Here is a 20,509-nt window from a genome sequence, read left to right on the forward strand (position 1 = left end):
TCATATGTCCTCTCTGCACCAGAGAGAGCAAAGGACACTACTTCCTTGTCCCACAAACCAGACTGGAAGCTGGAATAGTGACAGACTTCAAGTTCTATTGAAAAGATTCCTCTATTCATTGAACATCCATCAGAAGCTTTGGAACAAAACAAATCACTTTAGAAAGAGCAATGAGTTTGGTATTTCAATCGTCTCCAGGTCTAAACATCCAAATAGGCACTGTGTTTAAGTTATTGAACCAGAGCGTTGTATACATGCACCTGTGCGTGTGTACACTCACTGCTCTGGGAATTATAGGGAAAAGTAAATAACACTCTAATATGGTGATATAAAACATTTAAAGCTCCTCCTCTAGGTAAGACACTAGTGAAATCTCACTTGTCTTCATTTGCATCTGAAGATATGGAAAGGGAAAACACAACTTACTACTTTAAGGAAGGTAAGTTCACTTTGTCCCTTTCCTATAAATCCTCTGACATTGCAGTTGAAACCTTTGTAAGCCACACTGCGTAAGATCCTCTACCTCACTATCACAGTGTTAATGGGAACCAGCAGTAACTGGCATTGTGTGGGTGGGTGATGGAGGCAGCAGTATTCCATTCTCAATAGTGTTCAAGAATATTCCTGGCATTGTGCTCAGGAGTGACCCCTGGCGGTGCTTGGGGGAGCATATGTGGTGTCAGTGGTACCAGGGATTCAAACCAGGGTTGAGGAAATGTCAGGTAAGCACCTTATTTCTGTACCTTATCTCTGGCCCCATTATTTACACATATTGTACCTTGTGCAAAGACAGTGACAACATTGACTCACCCAAAAGAAAATAATGCATAATGAAGCAAATTACCTGAAGTGGAGGTGATTGTTATAGTGACATTAGAACCAAAACCACCCAAACTGCAGGAAAAACTAACATGTACAAACTAAGGAATTGAAAAATATTTTATCATAGAATTTGATTAAAGAATAATAGCATGATTTGTAAAGAAAAATATCTTCGTAATAAAAAAATATGTCTGGATAAAGCTGCCAGATTTTCTATTTAGTAAGGAATGGTTCAGAAAATGAATAAAACCCACTGTCAATTCAACTCTCTAAAGTGATTACAATAAAAATGTGATAAAAGCATGATCAGGCCACCTTGCTGGTAAAAAAAGGCCAGTTCCACAACTAACTGAGAAAAGAATATGGTGCTACTAAATCTTCTCATGTAGACTGGTCCAGGCTGCGAACTCTGGGGCATTCTCGAATGGGGGCAGGCAGATTTCCCTTTCTGCCTGAAGGCATGGCAAGCAGAAGCCACAGCCAATACCCTCCAACATAGAAATGGCCTGGCTCTACAACTGAACCTCATCAAACTACAAAGCCATCATAGCTTCTGGATGGAGCTATGAGATTTGGACACCTCCAATTCTTAGTAATGTCAGCCCAGCAGGATCACAGCAAATCTGATGGAAAAGTTGCACAGAAGACCATCAAGCTCAGTAAACCTAAACAATAACACAGAAGGCTCAAGTAGCACCAACCAGCCCAGTCCTCAGACAATGACTGAGATAGGACATTAGTAACACCATTAATAGATATAGCAATTACTACAAATTAACTTTTAATGATTTAAGTTGTGATACTTCCATTTAGCTTTGTGTTATACCAAAGAATATGAAGTAAATTTGTCTGTGCCTACAAGGGGGCCGGCTGGGGTGGTGGGTGAGAAACATGACACATTGGTAGAGGGAAGGTTGAACAGGTGTGGGATTACTGTTGGAATATTTAATGCTGGAAACAACTGTATTATGAACAACTTGGTAAAAAAAAAGAAGAAATGTGATCAGAATTTTATTTATATTTGAAGGCAAAAACAAAGAGATGAATTATTCATTATGAGAGATAATGATATTTCATAAGGCATTGGGGGCATTATTCTACAGCCACACCAGGTGGTACTTAGAGGAATGTGGTGCCAGAGATTCAATTAGGGTTGGCCACATACACCGTTTGTACCTTATCTCTGTACTCTCTCTGGTCCCTCCTTCAATCATTTGATTGCAGTAAGTTAGGTTACTCATTATTTATTGTTTTTAGTCTAATTTCTTAGGCCCAGAGTATTTCATGTTAATAATATATGACTACATATGCACATGCATATGTACATATACGGATGACTTTTTGGTGATACCAGAGATGGAAATTAGAGCCTCACACATGCAAGGCAAATGCTCTACCTTGGCTTTTCTGTCATACTACCAGTTTGGGGGTCTTTTGACTCACTGCTCAAAGGTCACTCTGGCAGTGCTCTGGAGACTATGTGGTGCCAGGGATTAAACTGGAGTTCCTGCACACAAGAATGCATGTCAGATTGTTGAGCTATCTAAATGGGTCATAGGTCCTATATTTTTTGTGGGGGAGGGGTTGTTTTTTGTTTTTATTTATTTTTTTAAAGCATGGTCTCACCATGAGATACAGTTACAAAGTTCATGATTGGGTTTCAGTCATAGAATGTCATACATTGTATTCAGTCATACAATGTTCCAACACCTGTCCCTTCATCAGTGTACCCATATTCCTTACTGCTACCCCACTTCCCAGTCTGCCTCTATGGCAGGCACTTTCCTTCTCTTTTTTTCTCTCTCTCTCTTCTCTGTTTCTCTTTCCATCTAGGCATTAAGGTTTGCAATACATGTATGAGAAGTTTGCCCCTTTATCTTATTTCAGCACTCAGTTCTTGTCCAAAGGGATCATTTCCAACTATCAAGGCCCTAAACATTAAAGGCAGAACAAATAGTAACTACAGTTGTGGCCTTCACAATAGATAATGTGCAATGTCTGAATGGTTACAGCCACCCACCCTACATTTTATTCTAAGAAAAAATCCAATTACATATTTTCAATACTTTACACATATATCTATATTTAGCATATCTTATTAACCAATTAACCAAAAGTAGTATATATATTTAAGGAGACATATACTAAAATATATGTGTGAAAATTGCATGGTTACAACCCTATCTGATCTTTTTTCTTGGTTTGTTCTGGGTCATATCCAGCAGTGCAAAGGATCTACTCCTGGGTTGGTGCTTGGGGAATCAAATAGTGCCAGGGAATAAACCCAGACCCCACACATGTAAACCAAGTGCTCTTCTACTGAACAACACCTCTAGGCCCCTATATGATTTTTTTTAATTTGGGGAGAACTTTTTGCTACACCCAGTGGTAGTCTAAGCAACTCCAGGCTAGATACTCAAGGGTCACTCGGAGAAGTGCTTGGGATACCACTTGTGGTGCCGAGGATCAAACCATGCTCCACTATACAAAGTAAGCATTTAAATCCCTCTGGATTTCCCTAAGCATTTATCTCTCTGACCCTAAAAGTTATATATATATATATAATATATATAATAAATACTATGATTATATTGGCATCCTTACCTTGTGCTGGTATCTAGTGTCAAATGCATGCTTTATCAAGAGATTCTTGATGACAGAGATAGCTGTATATCTGATCTCATAACTATCTTGAAGAGCAATGGAAGTTTCCCTCAGAAGTAGACCAACCAAGAAGTGATGTTTGCAATACTCATCTGATAAACTGTATTCAAGGTTTGAATCTGTAGTACAATGAAATTAAGACTCACTTTAGAAAATATTCAAAAATTAATTTAGAATGAAAAGTCAGCATTAATTAGTAATATGTGATCATGCCATCATGTGCTAAAGTATTAATAGAGCTGAACAATTCTTTTATCATTGAGAATGAGCATGCAAACATCTACAAGAAAGGGGCACTCAGGGATAGCAGAGAGCTTTAATGAAAATTTTTATTTGCAACATGGTCTAGATTCTGTTTCCCCCCTAGATAATTTTTAACTCCTAGATTCCACTTAAAAATCAAAGATATATATATGTGTATACATATATATATTTGACAATGGCTTAACACATTTCTTTCTAAAGATATTTAGCAGTAATTACATAGGCAAGTTACTTATCTCTTTATATTTGTCAAGTAAGTAATGGAAGAGAAAACAAACATCTGAATCCTTCTAATAGTATTAACTATGGACTACTTAGCAAATATTACCTATTGACCAGAATACAGGGGGATATAAGAACAGGAAAAACAGTTTCATCTTATGCCAATTCATCATCGCATAAATATATACAGTGCATTTCATACAATCACCACTCCAAACTATGTCTTTCATTCCCTTTTAAGTCCCTAGTTCTGTTTAAATCCTGGCAGTCAATATCCTGGTTGGGATACTACTCAGATGGGATTGTAACCAAGTTTAGTAATTTCCAAAGTATATTTCTACTCTCTAATCCTCTTGCATACCTTTTCACTTGGGCAAGAAATCTGAAGAACAAATTTGCTACTTCTATGGCCTCTTTACAACTTAACAGAAGTACTCAACTAGGATTTAAATACTATGAGTAGTCACAGTTAGTCCTAAAATCTTGATGAGCTTCCTTACTGTTTCCCTAACTTCTTCACTGTTTCCTCAACTTCCTCGCTGTTTTCGAAAGGAGGGGAAGCATTTGAGATACACAAATGCAGACTCTGAGACAAAGGGGGAGGTAATGTGGGTAGGGCTGCTCAAATTTTTAAATGCTCCCTCATTTTTACCAGCTGTAATTCTATCACTGAAACCACTGTCCACTACCTACACCTCCTAGAAGTCAACACAGTGAAGTTTCTTCCTGCCAGGGGACAAGCTTCTTTGTGGATCCTTATCACTTTCTATGCAGAAGGGATGGTCCTAACTAAACCTTCGAGGCTTCACTGGGTGACAAATGTGGGAGAAATGATGTACATTTGGTGAACAGAGTCCTTCTACTCCCCTTTCCCACCCCCACCCCCACTGGGGCTGGCTTGAGCAGAAAGTTGTTTTCTGCAGGCAGTGTTTGGAAGTTGGCTCCTCAAGCAATGCTCAGATTTATTTTCCAAATAAACACACTGCCTCCTAGGTTTTCTGGGTCCATTAACCACAGTATGCTTTGGGTTAGGGAAGAAATGCAAAGCAAACAAAGCCCCCATCCCTCTGAGCAATTCATCAAATCAATCGTTTTCAAAGCAAACTTCTTGAGAGTGAACCGAGTTAAACCTACCTACTGAAGTCAAACGGTCCACCGCAAATGAAAAAAAATCTAATTAATATACGAAAAGAAAAGGGACAAATAAAAAACATAGTAACATAAGAATAGTGCTACACAGCAAAGCATTCAATAAAACTTGCATTGGAGATAACTTAAGTTTATGGACTTAATGCATGCATATATTACTCTATCTTACTCTGCCCTTACATTTCTCTTGTGATGGTCTATCTGTTCAGGTGGAATATACATTTGTGTCTTTCTTACTTTAGCCTCATTACAGTGCAAACACTACTATACAGAGCAACTTGAAAACAGTCTGGTATCTGTGTTTAAGCAGTAATCTATAAAATGTGACAATTTCTCCTAACTACAAATATTACCAAGGATAAGATACTCTGCAGGAAATGTAGAAAACCACTGTCTCTAAGCAAAGAATAACTTCTCAGCATAGCTTTAAGTTGCCTAACGAACTAGAAAACATCTCGCTACACTAGCACTAGCTCAAATTCTAAGAAAAAAGAAAACAAATACAGACCTTGAACTCGCTGAAGTTTAGGTTTGGCAAAAGCCATTGGCAAGTTCAGAGGAATATAATGTTCATGATTGCAAATGGTTTGCAGAAATTCAAACTTGTATTCCGCCAGAACCTAAATGCAAAGAAATCACACATCCATTCATATTTTATAGACAATAGTTAGGTGAATAATGAAATACATAACCTTCCCAAATGCTTTCTATGTTCTCAGCATACCTAGATGAACACAGCATTTCCAAATCTTCCCATGAGAAATTAATGTCATCCTAGAACTTACACAGGGCAAGGAACCTTATTTCAAGACCTACTTGGATATTGGGGGAGGGAGGGAGAGTGTTGGATTGTATACAGCAGTCTTCAGGGAATATTCTTGGCTTTGTGCCCAGGAGTGACTCCTAGCAGAACTTGGTGAACCAAGGATTCAAACTGTGGGGGCAAGGGGTAAACTGCATGCAAGACAAGGACCTAAACCCCTGTATTATCTTCCTGGCCTCCAATGCGCATAAATGTAATGTAATTCTTGGTCACTACAATAAAGACAGATAGGCAGAGGCAACCGATGAGAAGCAATCATGTCTGTCTCCTCATGCACTAGTGTCAGACGCTAGGATTTGGCAGGTGTTACACAGTCTATGGGTCAGATATTCCCACCCCTGCTACAGGAATACCTTTAGAACTTACCTTAGGATCTTTGGGACTGAATCCCGATATGTAGTCATTTATCAGGTTAAAAACAAATCCTCTATCCATTAGTGTCAAACAGCGCTATAGAAACCAAATCAAAATGCAATTAGTTATACAGTGCCAAAAGTCTACAAAGTTAAAAAATTTGTTCAGGGGACTAGAGTGATAGCACAGCGGGTAGGGCGTTTGCCTTGCATGCGGCCGACCCGGGTTCAATTCCCAGCATCCCATATGGTCCCCTGAGCACCGCCAGAAGTAATTCCTGAGTGTATGAGCCAGAAGTACTACCCCTGTGCATTGCCAGGTATGACCCAAAAAGCAAAAAAAAAAAATAAAAAATAAAAAATTGTTCAACATTCAGGGGGTGATACTGTCATTTTTACAGGTAAAAGAATAATAGCCTTCAAAGACTGGAGCAATAGTACAGTAGGTAGCGTGCTTGCCTTGCACACGTCCAACCTGGGTTCGATCCTTGGCATCCCATATGGTCCCCTCAGCACCACCAGGAATAATTCTTAAGTACAAAGCCAGAAATAACCCCTAAGCATTACCAGGTGGGGCCCAAACAAACAAACAAAAAAAAAAAAACAAAAAAAATAAGAAGAATGGCCTTCAGACCCTTAGGTTATTTTATTTGTTTTGGATCACAGCCAGCAGTGTTCAGGGCTTACTCCTGACTCTGTGCTCATGGATCATTCATGAAAGTGATTGGGGACCCTCTGTGTTGATGTGAACATCACCTAGGTCATTCACATACTAAGAGAACCCATCATACTACCTTTCTGGTTCCAATTTGGGTGATCTTGAAGCAAAATATAAAGGACAAGAGATTTATTGTTGTAACTCAAACTCAACTGTGTGACTTTCTTTTTCTTTGGGTGGCACCAGAAGTGCTCAGGGGCTATTCCTACTCCCAGAGGTACTCCAAGAACCATGTAGTGCCAGGAATTGAACCAGCATCAGCTGCACGCAAAGCAAGTGTTTTAACCCCTGTATTATCTCCACTCCTCAACTGTGCAATTTTCCAAAAATATATACAGACATATAAACATTCATAGATATATGCATACTCATATATTCATATATATAAATTCATATATATTCATATAAATATATAAAATATATCCAGCTGCACTGCTTTATTTTGGTCAACTATTTTCAAAGCTCAAAGTATAGTTACTGAGTGTGCCTTTCCCCTGTAAACATTTCAGAAAAATAATGAAAGAATTTTTGGTGTATTCTATGAAATGCATTCTTCCTCCATGACAGAACTAATGGCTATCATTCTATAGTTATAGTCTTCATTAAATTTTTTTTAGGATTTTGTGGACTTGAGAGAATGTACAGTGGGCAGGAAGCTTTCCTTGCACATGGTTGACTCAAGTACAATCCCTAACATATAGTGCCCACAAGCCCTGCCAAGAGTTATCCCTGAGCTTAGAGCCTGGAATGAGTCCTGAGCACAACCAGGTGTGACCCCAAAACAACAACCAAAAAATTAAATATAAATGTTCAGGGTTTGGAGGCTGGGGATATGGTTCAATGGGAAGGTATATGTCTTGCAGAGAGAGGATCTGGGTTAGAAACCCACCACCAAACACAAAAATCTTAAGTGTTTAAAGCTGAGCAAGTAGACTAAAAGGTTGGAGTTAGTATCTTGTATGTTCAGGGCTCTAAGCTGGATCCCCCACACTGCAAATTCCCACAAGCACCACTGGGGTAGCCCTAAAGGTCCATAGAACTGCTGGAACTGAACAACATGGCACTAGTGGCCCTGCTGGCATCCTGAGCATTGCTTGTGAGTTTCACACACATCCCCAAAATACCTTTGGTATTTTTCCCAAATGATTTCACTCAGTTGTGGTACACAGAGAAAAAAGTAAAGTGAATAAAACAAACCCGAAATAAAGGCTCTAAGAACAAAATTTAGGCAAAGAAGGTGGAATAATCAGGGAAAAGTGATCAATTAGATGATGCAGGATGGAAAAGAGCTTTGAGGGGGTTGAACATACAGGGGCTGACTTATAATGCTCTATGTACACCTGAAAGTACCAGTTACTTCAATTAATAAGCTTTACCAATAAAAAAAAAACCTTTGGTGCTTTATTCCTGAGGTTATCTAACGCCTTCCATTGTCTGGCACTGGATAGCCTTACCAGCTCAACTCCCATACATTCTGAACCCTGTACAATGATGTGTACATCTCTAAACTATTCCTGAATCATATTTTCCCATTTACTCATGGATGTTCTACTTAAAATACCCTTAGGCTTGTCTTGGTGAACTTCATTTCCTTAGACTATGTACAAATGCATGTATATATGCATATGTGTATGTATGAATTCATTCATTTATTTCCATCTCTTCCCTTCATTATTGTTAATGTTGTGATGACTGAGGTGGGGTGGGAGGGGATAAAACACCTGAACTGGGATTCTGCTATGATAACACACTTGGGGGTAGTATCATGGTTCTAATGGCCTCATGCTGAATTCAAATCAACCAGTGGAGCTATATCCAGGTTCAGTGGTTCTTCTAGACTCTGTTCATACTGCCTGGTCACTTCCTTTCCTGTCTCCTATATTTTGTTTTTACTCAGTCTAACAGCAGTCACACTTTCTCTAGTGTATGCATTTGAATGTGAAAACAATACTATCCTCTCAGTTCTGTGAAGTTTCACATTAGAATACAAGTGTTTTTGCAGTCTATTAGTACTGCTATTTAATCAATTCTGTTTCAGTTCTCTTAAACTTCAAACATAAATTCCAGAGGTAGCTGCAATTTTACATTGCTTGTAGTTTCTTTGCTTTAAAATGAGGTGTGGAGGTTTGGGGTTTTAACACATCAAAAGTTCTAAGAGTTTTTAAAAAAATGTTACAACTGTATTTAGGTTTTAAAACACAGTTGTAAAGTATAAATATAGTTGCTACAAGCAAGAGAGGTCTTGTGTCAGAAAATTATTCTCTTAACACTTAAAAAATTAGTTGGCTGTATTTCACTTTTAAAGAGTATATTGGACATTAAAACTGGTTGGATAGTAACCTAAGGCGTGGTCCAGATGCATTTCTGCCAAAAGTCACTGGGTTTCGAGATTTGTTTCTGAGTCTCTGGGATGATGCAAGTTCCGTTAAGCAGCTTGATCAGGAGCCAGAGAGACCGTTTGTGGGTGACGACTTGGGGTCTCGTTGGGGTGGGGAGGACAGGACCAGCTCCATACCTATCCAGTGAGGCCCAACAAGTTTCGTCACTGCAGGCCTAAGCCTGACTGTCCAATGGCCTCTGGAAGATGACAGCCAATGAGCCGCCAAGGGGGAGCAGGCAGAGTGACAACACCCTTTCCCCCCTGGGGTGGCCCGGCGACAGTAACCTACTGTGGGGTACGGACGCATTTCTGCCAAAAGCCACTGGGTTTCAAGATTTGTTTCTGAGTCTCTGGGATTATGGCTGTTAAGCAGCTTGATCAGGAGCCAGAAAGGCCGTTCATGGGCGATGAATTGGGGTCTCGTTGGGGTGGGGAGGACAAGACTGGCTCCACCCCCATCCCGTGAGGCCTAACATGTCTCATCACTGTGGGCCCAAACATGACTGTCCAGTGGCCTCTGGAGGATGGCAGCCACCGGGCCGCCAGGGGGAACAGGCCAAGGCATGAAACCTATTCTCACCTAGGTTGGCCCAGCACCAGTAACCTACTGCAGGGACCGGACGCATTTCCGCCAAAAGCCGCTGGGTTTCGAGATTTGTTTCTGAGCCTCTGGGATCATGGCCATTAAGCAGTTCAATCAGGAATCAGAGAAGCCATGCCTCCAATTATCTAGCTGAGCCGGAGGTGGTTTGTGGGTGTGTTTCCCACATACCTAACTTTTGGCCGTTTACTTTCTTGGTAAACTTTGCCCCAAGTTTTTGGGGTCTGGCCAAAGGCACAGCAGCAATTTTGGGGTATCTGGAAGGAAGTCTGAAGGCGCCATCAGGCTGCTGATACACTCGCCTCACAGGTACAGATTGATCTGCTGGCGACTGTCGCCAGGCCACTCCAGGGGGGAAAGGGTGTTGTCCCTCCGCCTGTTTCCCCTGGCAGCTCAGTGGCCATCATCCTCTAGAGGCCATTGGACAGTCAGGTTTGGGCCTACAGTGATGAGACATGCAGGGCCTCACAGGATGGGGGTGGAGCGAGTCCTGTCCTCCCCACCCCAACAAGACCCCAAGTCATTGCCCACGAATGGCCTCTCTGGCTCCTGATCAAGCTGCTTAACAGCCATGATCCCAGAGACTCAGAAACAAATCTTGAAACCCAGTGGTTTTTGGCAGAAATGTGTCCAGACTCCGCGGTAGGTTACTGTTGCTGGGCCACCCCAGGGGGAAAGGGTGCTCTCCCTCTGCCTGCTTCCCCTTGTTGGCTCGGTGGCTGCCATTCTCCAGAGGCCATTGGACAGTCAGACTTGGACCCGCAGTGACGAGACATGTTAGGCCTCACGGGATAGGGGTGGAGCCAGTCCTGTCCTCCCCACCCCAACGAGACCCCAAGTCATCGCCCACGAACGGCCTTTCTGGCTTCTGATCAAGCTGCTTAACAGCCATGATCCCAGAGACTCAGGAGCAAATCTCGGAACCCAGGAGGTTTGGGCAGAAATCCCTCCAGATTTAAGTGTTAAAATTTCAGAATTTCAAAATCGGGCGGCCACTACTGCTGCCACGTGACATCATATGTTATTCATAACCAGCAATAGAAACCAAATTGTCTACTATTGCCTTTTCGGCAGATCTGAGTGTTGAGGTGAAATCTCAAATAATAATGTTGGGTCTGGTGTCAAAATATTGAATGTGATCAAAGTATAGAGAGAGTAATATGGAAATCATCTGCCCCACAGGTAGGGGGAAGGTGTGGGTATAATAGGGTTGTTGGGGGTGGAGAATGAGCACTGGTGAAGGTACGTGTGCTTCATTGTATGACCAAGACTAGACCCGAAAGCTTTGTAAGTGCTCTCACAGTGATTCAATAAATAAAATTATAAAAAAAATGAAAAAGAAAGGTGGAGTTCATGCACAATTCAATCAGCTAATCAGTGGCTGAATAAAAAGCAGTAATACTACATAAAAAAAACTGGTTTGACAGAGCAGAAGACTTTTATTTATTGTAGATTAGGAAACAGTGTTAAAATTTATGGTATCGATATACAAATTTTCTACACACCCCTATTTCAAAGTGCCCACAACCTCTAGTTTGATCTGTCTTTCCATCTTCTGATACTCCCATTATTTATAATTGATCTGTATTCCAATACCAAGGGTTTGTTTGTTTAGTACTTTTTATGTTCTTATTTCAATTCCACAGATTATAGAAATTATCCAGCATTTTTACTTTTCCCTATGCCTTATTTAACATGATACCTTCCAATTCTATCCATGTTGCAGCAAACTGCATGATTTCATCTTTTTTTTTTTTTTGCTTTTTGGGTCACACCCGGTGACGCTCAGGGGTTACTCCTGGCTCATGCACTCAGGAATTGCTCCTGGCGGTACTCGGGGGACCATATGGGATGCTGGGAATCGAACCTGTGTCGGCTATGTTGGTTGCGTGCAAGGCAAACGCCTTATTCGCTGTGCTATTGCTCCAGTCCCGATTTCATCTTTTCTTATAGCACACAGTATTTATTATATACATACACCAGCTGTTCTTGCTCCATTCATCTGTAGTTGGATATTTCAGGTTGTTTCCATATCCTGGCTATTATACTAAGCACTGAAATGATCTGAAGTTTAAACAATGGTCATACTATATAATTGACAATAAGGCACCAAGAGAGAAGGAGGGATGGTATTACCAAGTTTATTACAAGAACATGCCTGTCACCTATAACCACACAAGTACTATTTCTGCCCACTTCACAGAATGGTTTCATTGTGGTACTGTACCTTTCTTATGTAGCTTACCTATCGATAGAAACTAAATAGAAGCCTAAGGTTGTGGCTTGATGGGTAAAGCACATGCCTTATATGCTCAAGGCTTGGGTTTAACCCATGCCACCATATTTTCCCCATACAAGTGTTCCAAGTATGACCCTCTCACAACAACAGTGACAAAATCAATATAATATAATGGTTTTGGGGTTTGGGGACTCACTTTACTTTGCTCATGGCTTACTCCTGACTCTGCACTTGTGTATCACTCCTGGCAGGGTTCAGGGTACCATATGGGGTGCCAAGGACGAAACCTAGGTCAGCCACGTGCAAGGCAAGTGCTTTTCCCACTGTACTATCTCTCTAGCCCCATAAAAATATTTAAACAAAAATATCAGAATAATAAATGTATTTCTTTTATAAACACAGGGATTTCTGGTATATCTCCAACAAAGTAATCTCTTTGGATAAATTTAACACTTTTCACTTATACTTGTCAAGACAATTCACAAATACATTGCTTTCATTTAAGAGCTGCAGACTCTAAGGCCAATAGGAGTCAGAGAGTATATCTAAATGTATAAGGTCTGAGGGTAGACTAAGGCGTGGTGAGGACTGTGGTAACCTAGAAGAAAAATGACCATCTAAAGACATTCGAATTAATATACTTGAAATGACATCATGCAAAACAAGCAAAACACACATGTTACCCATGTGAAACATCTGATTTAATTTAATTAATGAGCCATTTCAGGGGAAGAGGGGCTTCAAACTTGGCTATTTTCACTCCACTGATGGACTCCCCCAGCATCTTTATAGAGAGTACAGGAATCTCTAGGAGTTGAATAATTTTTCCTCTGACTTTTTAAATACTGCATTGGCAGAAAAAAAGTTCTTTACCTCATCCCAGCTGCTTTTAACTTACCTTAAGGAAGCTAGCCAAACTGTAATTGACATTTCTGGACTCTTCAGGAATCTCTCCAAAACGAATAGTCACATGGGGAATGATCGCCAGGAGCAATGAATGCAATACATGATGATATGCCTCAGGAAATCTCTGGCCTCTGGGAAGCTTAAATTAAATAGGCATGTTTTTAAAAGGCAGGTACAATGTGTATAAGTCAATTGCCACTGTTTTTTCCCATTTGAGAAGGTCACTCCTGGGAGGATTTAGGGATTACTTCTGTCTCTGTGCTCAGAGGTCACTCATAGCAGTGCTCTGGGCACCTATATGGTGCTGGAGATTAAACCATTATCAGCACCCTGGAAGACAAGCACCTTAACCACTGTACTATCTCTCCCACCAGCCATTTCCCTTTCAAACAGATTCTATATTCAAGGCCATTTTAATTGGAATCTAATTTTTCTCGCAAATTAATGTGTGCTGTTAGAACATTATAGAAGCTATCTGGGTCTCTAGTAATAGAACTGACTAATATCATGAATAAGAGTGGGTCAATCTGGGGTTAGGGATGTAGCTCTGTAGTAGAGCACTTTGTCTTGCAAATTTGAGATCCTGGGATATATCTCCATCTTGAGAAGAAAAGAAAAAGAGTGGGTCAGTGGGTCATTGTGAACCAACTTTAGACTCATGTTCCTGAAATGCAGACATATCTTCGTTTTTATTCCATTTTTCTTGGACAAACAAAGCATACATGCATTTATGCATCTCAATTTCAATCAGATCATCAGTAAAATTTTTGGTAAAAATGATAAATATAAGATGAGCATTTTTTAACTTCACAAGATTTTTCTTTACAATTCCTATAACTAAGAAGAATTCTCTGTAACTTTAAAGTAGTTTTAAAGTACACCAAAATGAATACGCCATGTTTCAGGAACACATCTATAAAGAATTTTAACTTTGCCACCTGTCTTAGACCTTCCTTAAGAGCAAGGCCCTTTTGGCTTGGTACTTATTCTCAAAAAGGAGTGTTTTGACATAGACATTTTGGGGTAACCTCAAAAAATCAGCCCACTAAGAATTTTTTAATCACTCTCATGGTGACCCAACCATTCTTCACTATTCTCTTTTTCTTACAATAACGAGGACAGGATGAATACTTGGAATACATGAATTCACCATCTTCTAACATGCCAGTCTGTTTCCATTAAAACAATTTTTGTTAATTTATTTTTTTAATTAAATCAACATGGGAAACTCAGTTAAAAAGTTGCTCATGACTGGATTGAACATGCAATGATCATACAATGTCCCAACACCCATCCCTTCACCAGTGTACATTTCAACAGTGTACATTTCCCATCACCAATGTCCCCAGTTACCCTCTTGTCTGCCACCCTCTCTCCCTCTCCCCCATTCTTTGGGCATTATGGTTTGCAATACAGGTACTGAAAGGTTATCATGCATATCCCTTTACCTCCTTTCAGCACTCAGTTCTTGTCCAGAGTGATCATTTCCAGCTACCACTGCCATAGTTGTCCCTTCTCTATCTTAACTGCCCTCTGTATCTCACATATTTGTGGCAAGCTTCCAACCGTGGGCTGATCCTCCTGGCCCTTTTCCTGTCCATGGATATTAGTCTCATATTATGTTAAACTAAGAAGCTTCTGCACCTCAAACTACATTAAACAAAGAAATGATGACCAAGATAGATAGCCCATGGAATGGGAAAGATTATCTACCCAATACCCATTTGATAAGGGATTAATATCAAAATATATAAGGCACTGGTAGAACTTTACAAGAAAAAGATATTCAACCCCATAATAAAATGGGGAGAAGAAATGAACAGAAACTGCCTCAAAGAAGAAATTCAAATATCCAATAGACATGGGAAAAATGCTCTACATCACTAAACATCAGGGAGATGCAAACCAAAACAAAACTTTGATTTGGTTTGCATCTCCCTGATGTTTAGTGATGTGTTTACACCACAGAGATTGGCACAAATAAAAAAAGGAAAAGAACAACCAGTGCTCGTTCAGATGCGGGAAAAAAGGGATTCTCATCCACTGTTAGGAATTCTGACTGGTCCAGCCATTTTGGAAAACAATATGGACATTCCTCAAAATGTAGAAACTGAGCTCTGATTTGACCCACAATACCAATTCTAGGAATATACCCGGGGGGGGGGGGCATAAAAACACACAGCAGAAAATCCATCTGCACTTCTATATTTACTGCAGCACTATTAACAAAAGCCAGGATTTGGTAATAATCCAGGTGCATAAGAAAAGACAAGTGCATAAAGAAACTAGGGTATGTCTATACAACGGAATACTAAGCAGCCACAAGGAAAAATGAAATCATGAAATTTGCTTATAAATGGATGGACATGGAGAGTATCATGCTGAGTGAAATGAGTAGGAAGGAGAGGAACAGACATAGAATGGCTGAACTCATTTGTGGGATATGACATAGACATTTGTGACATTTTTAAACCCTTAGACAAAGGCAAAATTTCAAAGATAATGGATTTTATATGCCAAATAACTATAGAAAAGATTCTATGTAGAAGAGTTACTGAAGATTAAACTTTGAGAACATAGGAGTTGTCAGACCTCAAATTTATGCAATGCAGCCACTTGTATTCTTGGTTTTGCCTTATTTGGGGGTTGTGGGTATCAAACCCAGGGCCTAGGGCTTCTTGTGTTTAAAATATGTGCTCTTGGAGAGTATCATGCTAAGTGAAATGAGTCAGAAAGAGAGGGACAAACATAGAAGGACTGCATTCATTTGTGGAATATAAAGTAACTTAATAGGAGACTAACACCAAAGGACAGTTGAAATAAGGGGCAGGAGGACTGTCCCACGGCTTGAAAGTCGATCTCATGTGCTGGGGAAAAAGGTAGTTGGGATGGAGAGATGTGCACTAAGTAAATGATGGTTGGGGAGATCACTCGGGATAGTAGATGCATGCTGAAAGTAGACTATGGACCAAACATGATGGCCACTTGATACCTGTATTGCAAACCATAACACCCAAAAGGACAGAGAGAGTAAGAGGTAATGTACCTGACACAGAGGCAGGGGGTGGGAAAGGTTGGGGGGAAGGGATACTGGAACATAGGTGGTGGAGAATGGGCACTGGTGGAGGGATGAGTACTTGAACATTGTTTGACTGAAACGCAATCATGAAAGTTTGTAAGTCTGTAAATGTATCTCATGGTGATTCATTAAAACAAAAATAAAGTATGTGCTCTATTACTAAGATTTATCTCCCACCCCTTTTGATACTTTTAAAAACAGAATATAACAGGAATTATACGCCATGGCTACCTGAATAATTAGTCTTCCTTCATAACTATTCTTTCTGATTTGAGGTCACACCAAGGGGTGGTTGAGGGACCATGTGGTATCAGAGATCAAACTCAGGGCTCCCCCACGCAAATCATGTGATCCAGCCTCAATACTCCCCCATGCAAAACATGCACTCCAGTCTTTTAAGCCATCTCCCCAGCCCCAGGATCAGGTATTGTTATTGATCCTACTTACCTTAATTTTATTCTCTTCCAACAAGTATGTGGCCATAGACTTTGCAATAGTTTCAAAGAAAAACCATGAGTACTAAAAGAAATAAATAAAAATCAATCTTTAATGGGGACCCCAATCTTTGAAGCTTACCAAATGTATATGGATGTTATCTCCTAGATTTTTCAGTGATCGCAACTCAACATCAAAAGTGCTATAAAACACTTTCAAAATGTCTTGGCACAAAGGTCATGCCATATACCTCAGAACTGACAGGTTGTTGAAAAGGATGTTTTGTGGGAATGTGAACCTCAGAGAGCAGTGGTAGTTTAGCACTGACATTTGCTCAACTGCCCACATGAGATGATAAGAGCATTTTTAAAATCATATTACTGCCTTTAAAATTCTCTCTGGACAATGAATGTCACTGCTGCCTGAATCTGATGTGGGATGCTGCAACCAGTCACTGAAGCATTATGGGGTGGATACAGGATGCAAATCCAGGTGTCCCTGATGATAATTCTCTATTAGATATTCCACTGAGGACAGGAGAGGGGAAGGGAGGTTGAAGAAAATGGAAGACTGTTCTATGGAGAACTGAAGGAAAAGACACATGGAGCTAGAGCTGAAATGGGAGGGCCTCAAGCCAGCATGTCTCTGGCTACTTTGGGGTCCTGCTGGGTCCTGCATAACCTTACCTTTAGGAGTTTGTTGATTGCTAAGAAGTCTGCTGACTGTTTCAATATTGCTATCATGGTAGTAGCCAGGGTTTCATGGATCAGCGCAGCCTGAGGAGGGCTTGGTTTTTCAGGATGGAAGCTATACTACAAACCAATCAGAAGTAAAAAGTGAAGTCACACAAAATCCTCCCATGAAATCCACTCTCCAGAAAGAAATTCTACTTCACAAACCTTTAAGAAGGATCTTAAATAATTATCCAAGCCTTCTTCGTGGCACTTTGACACAATATGCAAAAGAACCCTGAAACAATATTCACAGAAGACATGTCAGGCTAAGCAAGGATTATTATGCTTTGATTATCCAACAGGCTCATAATTATAGTCTGTCTCCAACACTGCCTGAATTAAAAACTGAGGGTGGCATTAGAAGGCATGAATGTTTGGGTCTAACAAAGATTTTGGTATCTAACATGTTCAGGACCTCGTAAAAAGAATCTCCCAGTGCAAAAACAGGAGATTTTCTGGAAGAAATCCAGATGTTTTATATCCCTTCTGAATCTCTAGATATATCTAAAAATGGTCATAGCTACAACATAGTAAAAGATCTGGGGAAAATGCTGATATTGAAATCCCCTCTAGTGAGAATAAAAGGAAAATAATCAAAGAGCAAATGAAAAGCATGTGAACAGATAGGGAAAAGGGAAGGCAGAGACAAGACAGGTCTAATGAAGAAATTTGGACTGGAAGGAAATGTAAATTTCATGACAGGTTTTAAAGTGGAGAGACGGCAGTGGTTTTCCAACTTCTGCTCACAGAAAAATCATCTAGAGAGCTGGCTGCTGGACCCTTCTCCCAGATCTTTTAGGTCTGGGTTGAAGTTCCACAACTAGCAGTTTCTTTTTGGCAGTGCCAGATTTCAAACCCAGGACCTCACACATGTAAGACAAGTGCTGTTGGGCTAAGTCACACCCTGAACCTCAATGATTAGCATTTCAGAGGACTTTGAGGTCACGCCCAGAAGTGCTCAAGGGCTACTCTTGGCTAGTGCTCAGGGGTCACTCCAGGCAGTGCAGTGATGGGGTGCTGGGTCACCTGCATGTAAGGTAAGCATTCAGTACCATTGCACTAACTCCTCGCCCCACTGATTAGTATTTTTGATGAGCTCTATGGTGGTATTAATGCTGCTGGTCTGGGGTCCACATTGTGAGAACTGCTAGATTTTAATAATACTTTGTAACTGTTAATCTCCCCAAAAACCGAGACAGCAAATGTGTGGTGCATGTCTCTTGGCCCCTGATAGGGAGAGGTTTCCACACCAACAGAAGCAGCGTAGTCAGAAACTAACAGCATGTAGTTCACACAATTTTCTGATGTCTGCTGCTTTGATTTCCAAATTCAGGCCTCTTTGTCAGCTATGCTACTATCTATCCTTGCTTTCTTATCAGAATAAAACTCAGTCAAAACATCTTAGTGCATGAGAAATCATCACTAACAGTACTGGGGGCACCGGAAACAGCACAGCAGGTAAGGTACATTTACACACAGTTGACCCAGGTTCAATCCCCTGAACATTTTGTGTCCCCCAAGACACACCAGGAGTGATCTCTGAGGCAAAGCCAGGAGTAAGGCCTAAGCACTGCCGGGTGTGGCCCCCAAACAAAAAACAGTACTGAAATTCAGAGAACCTCAATAAGTTTTTAAAATAAACACTTTTTAAAAAACCTGATGCTCAGGGCCATAACTATATTTATATTAAAATCAACTACAAATATATTTTAGTGCCAGGGCCAAAAGCTGAAGAACAGTTCAGCTCAATGGCTGGAGCTCATGCTCTACATGTGGGGAACCCAGGTTCAAGGTCCAGAACTACAGAGTTCCCCAGTACTGAATTGGGTGTCAGAGGTGAGAATCTCTGGGTGTGGTCACAAAACAAAACTTGAAAGAGACTGGGTTTCTCATTTGCACTAGCTGCATTCTGAATACTTCATAGGTAAAGATGGGTAAGGAATACCATATTGATTGGCACAAGTATAGAATATTCCCATCACTGCAGACTCTACTGGATAGCACTGGTCTAGGATAATGGCTGTCAAGCTACCCTACTTTATAAATACACAGAAAACTTTAAAATCATCACGCTGAGTTCCACCGTCAAAGATTTGGATGTAACCTCTATGAATTGTGGTCTTGGAAAAGACATTCTGGGGAGCTTCGGGCCATACCTAGTCATGTTGAGGGTTACTCATGATGGTGCTCAGGGACAATAAATGGTGCTGGCGACAGAACTAGAATTATCCACGTGCAAACAAGCACTCTACTACTGTAATATCTCTCTGGCCCTTAGAAAGCCATTTTCAAAGCTACCCAGGTAATTCTGACATGTAGCAATTTCTTAGAACCTCTTGTGGAGGAAAAGATGGTAAGTTTATCCTATGGCTTCTCGTGCCATCTAGCATTGGGGATACAAGTCTCCAGAGAATCATGAAACTAGAGAAAGCTGATTAATTAGATTTTTGATGACTAGATTCCCATTTGGAAGAGAAATTTCTATTTCAAACGAAGAAATGCAAAGGGAAACAAAAAGTTGCTTCTTTATAGTATAACACCGAAACTCACATGGTGCAGTTGATAGGAACATCATCTTCATGGGTCATATTTGTGAGAACTCGGAAGAGTTGCATAAGAATTACAGGAAGAAACTGTATCATGACTTGGATCTCCATGGCATGCAAACACTAAAATAAGTCAGTATTAGTTATGAAAACAAACAGAAATATGATATAATTTGCAAAGGTGAAACAACCAAAAAATCAAATAATGAGAAAAATCATCACTAAAACTATTTGTTCACTTAAAGGTGAGCTGCATTGTACAGGGGCCTTGCTTAAGAACTTCATTCGCATCTCTGAGCACCCTACTAGTTTCATATTAAATTCTGTGTTGACACTGGCCTCCATCTCAGGCTCCAAACAGGCATGAGGGGGGCCTTCAGAAAGCCCCAGGGCACGGTGGCCAGGGTCCACATTGGCCAGGTCATCATGTCCATCCGCACCAAACTGCAGAACAAGGAGCATGTGATTGAGGCTCTCCGCCAGGCCAAGTTCAAGTTTCCTAGTCGTCAGAAAATCCACATCTCCAAGAAGTGGGGTTTTACCAAGTTTAATGCGGATGAGTTTGAAGACATGG

At 40.5% G+C, this 20,509-nt stretch overlaps 1 protein-coding gene across 2 annotated transcripts in view; it reads right to left on the reverse strand.

Moving 5' to 3' along the window:
• Positions 1 to 20,509, reverse strand: part of DOCK11 (dedicator of cytokinesis 11) — a 277,634-nt gene that overhangs the window by 108,912 nt on the left and 148,213 nt on the right. Inside the window, exons 24-32 of one of the 2 annotated variants that reach the window (XM_056125842.1) lie at positions 19,940 to 20,058; positions 17,555 to 17,624; positions 17,342 to 17,467; positions 16,668 to 16,739; positions 13,134 to 13,280; positions 6,311 to 6,394; positions 5,630 to 5,741; positions 5,107 to 5,145; positions 3,427 to 3,605 (exon numbers count right to left, since the gene is read on the reverse strand). In XM_056125842.1, coding sequence (XP_055981817.1) covers positions 3,427 to 3,605; positions 5,107 to 5,145; positions 5,630 to 5,741; positions 6,311 to 6,394; positions 13,134 to 13,280; positions 16,668 to 16,739; positions 17,342 to 17,467; positions 17,555 to 17,624; positions 19,940 to 20,058 — 948 coding nt within the window. The remainder of the gene's footprint in view (positions 1 to 3,426; positions 3,606 to 5,106; positions 5,146 to 5,629; positions 5,742 to 6,310; positions 6,395 to 13,133; positions 13,281 to 16,667; positions 16,740 to 17,341; positions 17,468 to 17,554; positions 17,625 to 19,939; positions 20,059 to 20,509) is intronic. The other variant, XM_056125843.1, reaches the window with a different exon arrangement.

This window comes from Sorex fumeus, unplaced genomic scaffold, assembly GCF_029834395.1.
Source record: "Sorex fumeus unplaced genomic scaffold, SorFum_2.1 ptg000058l, whole genome shotgun sequence".
In the NCBI taxonomy this organism is placed as follows: Eukaryota; Metazoa; Chordata; class Mammalia; order Eulipotyphla; family Soricidae; genus Sorex; species Sorex fumeus.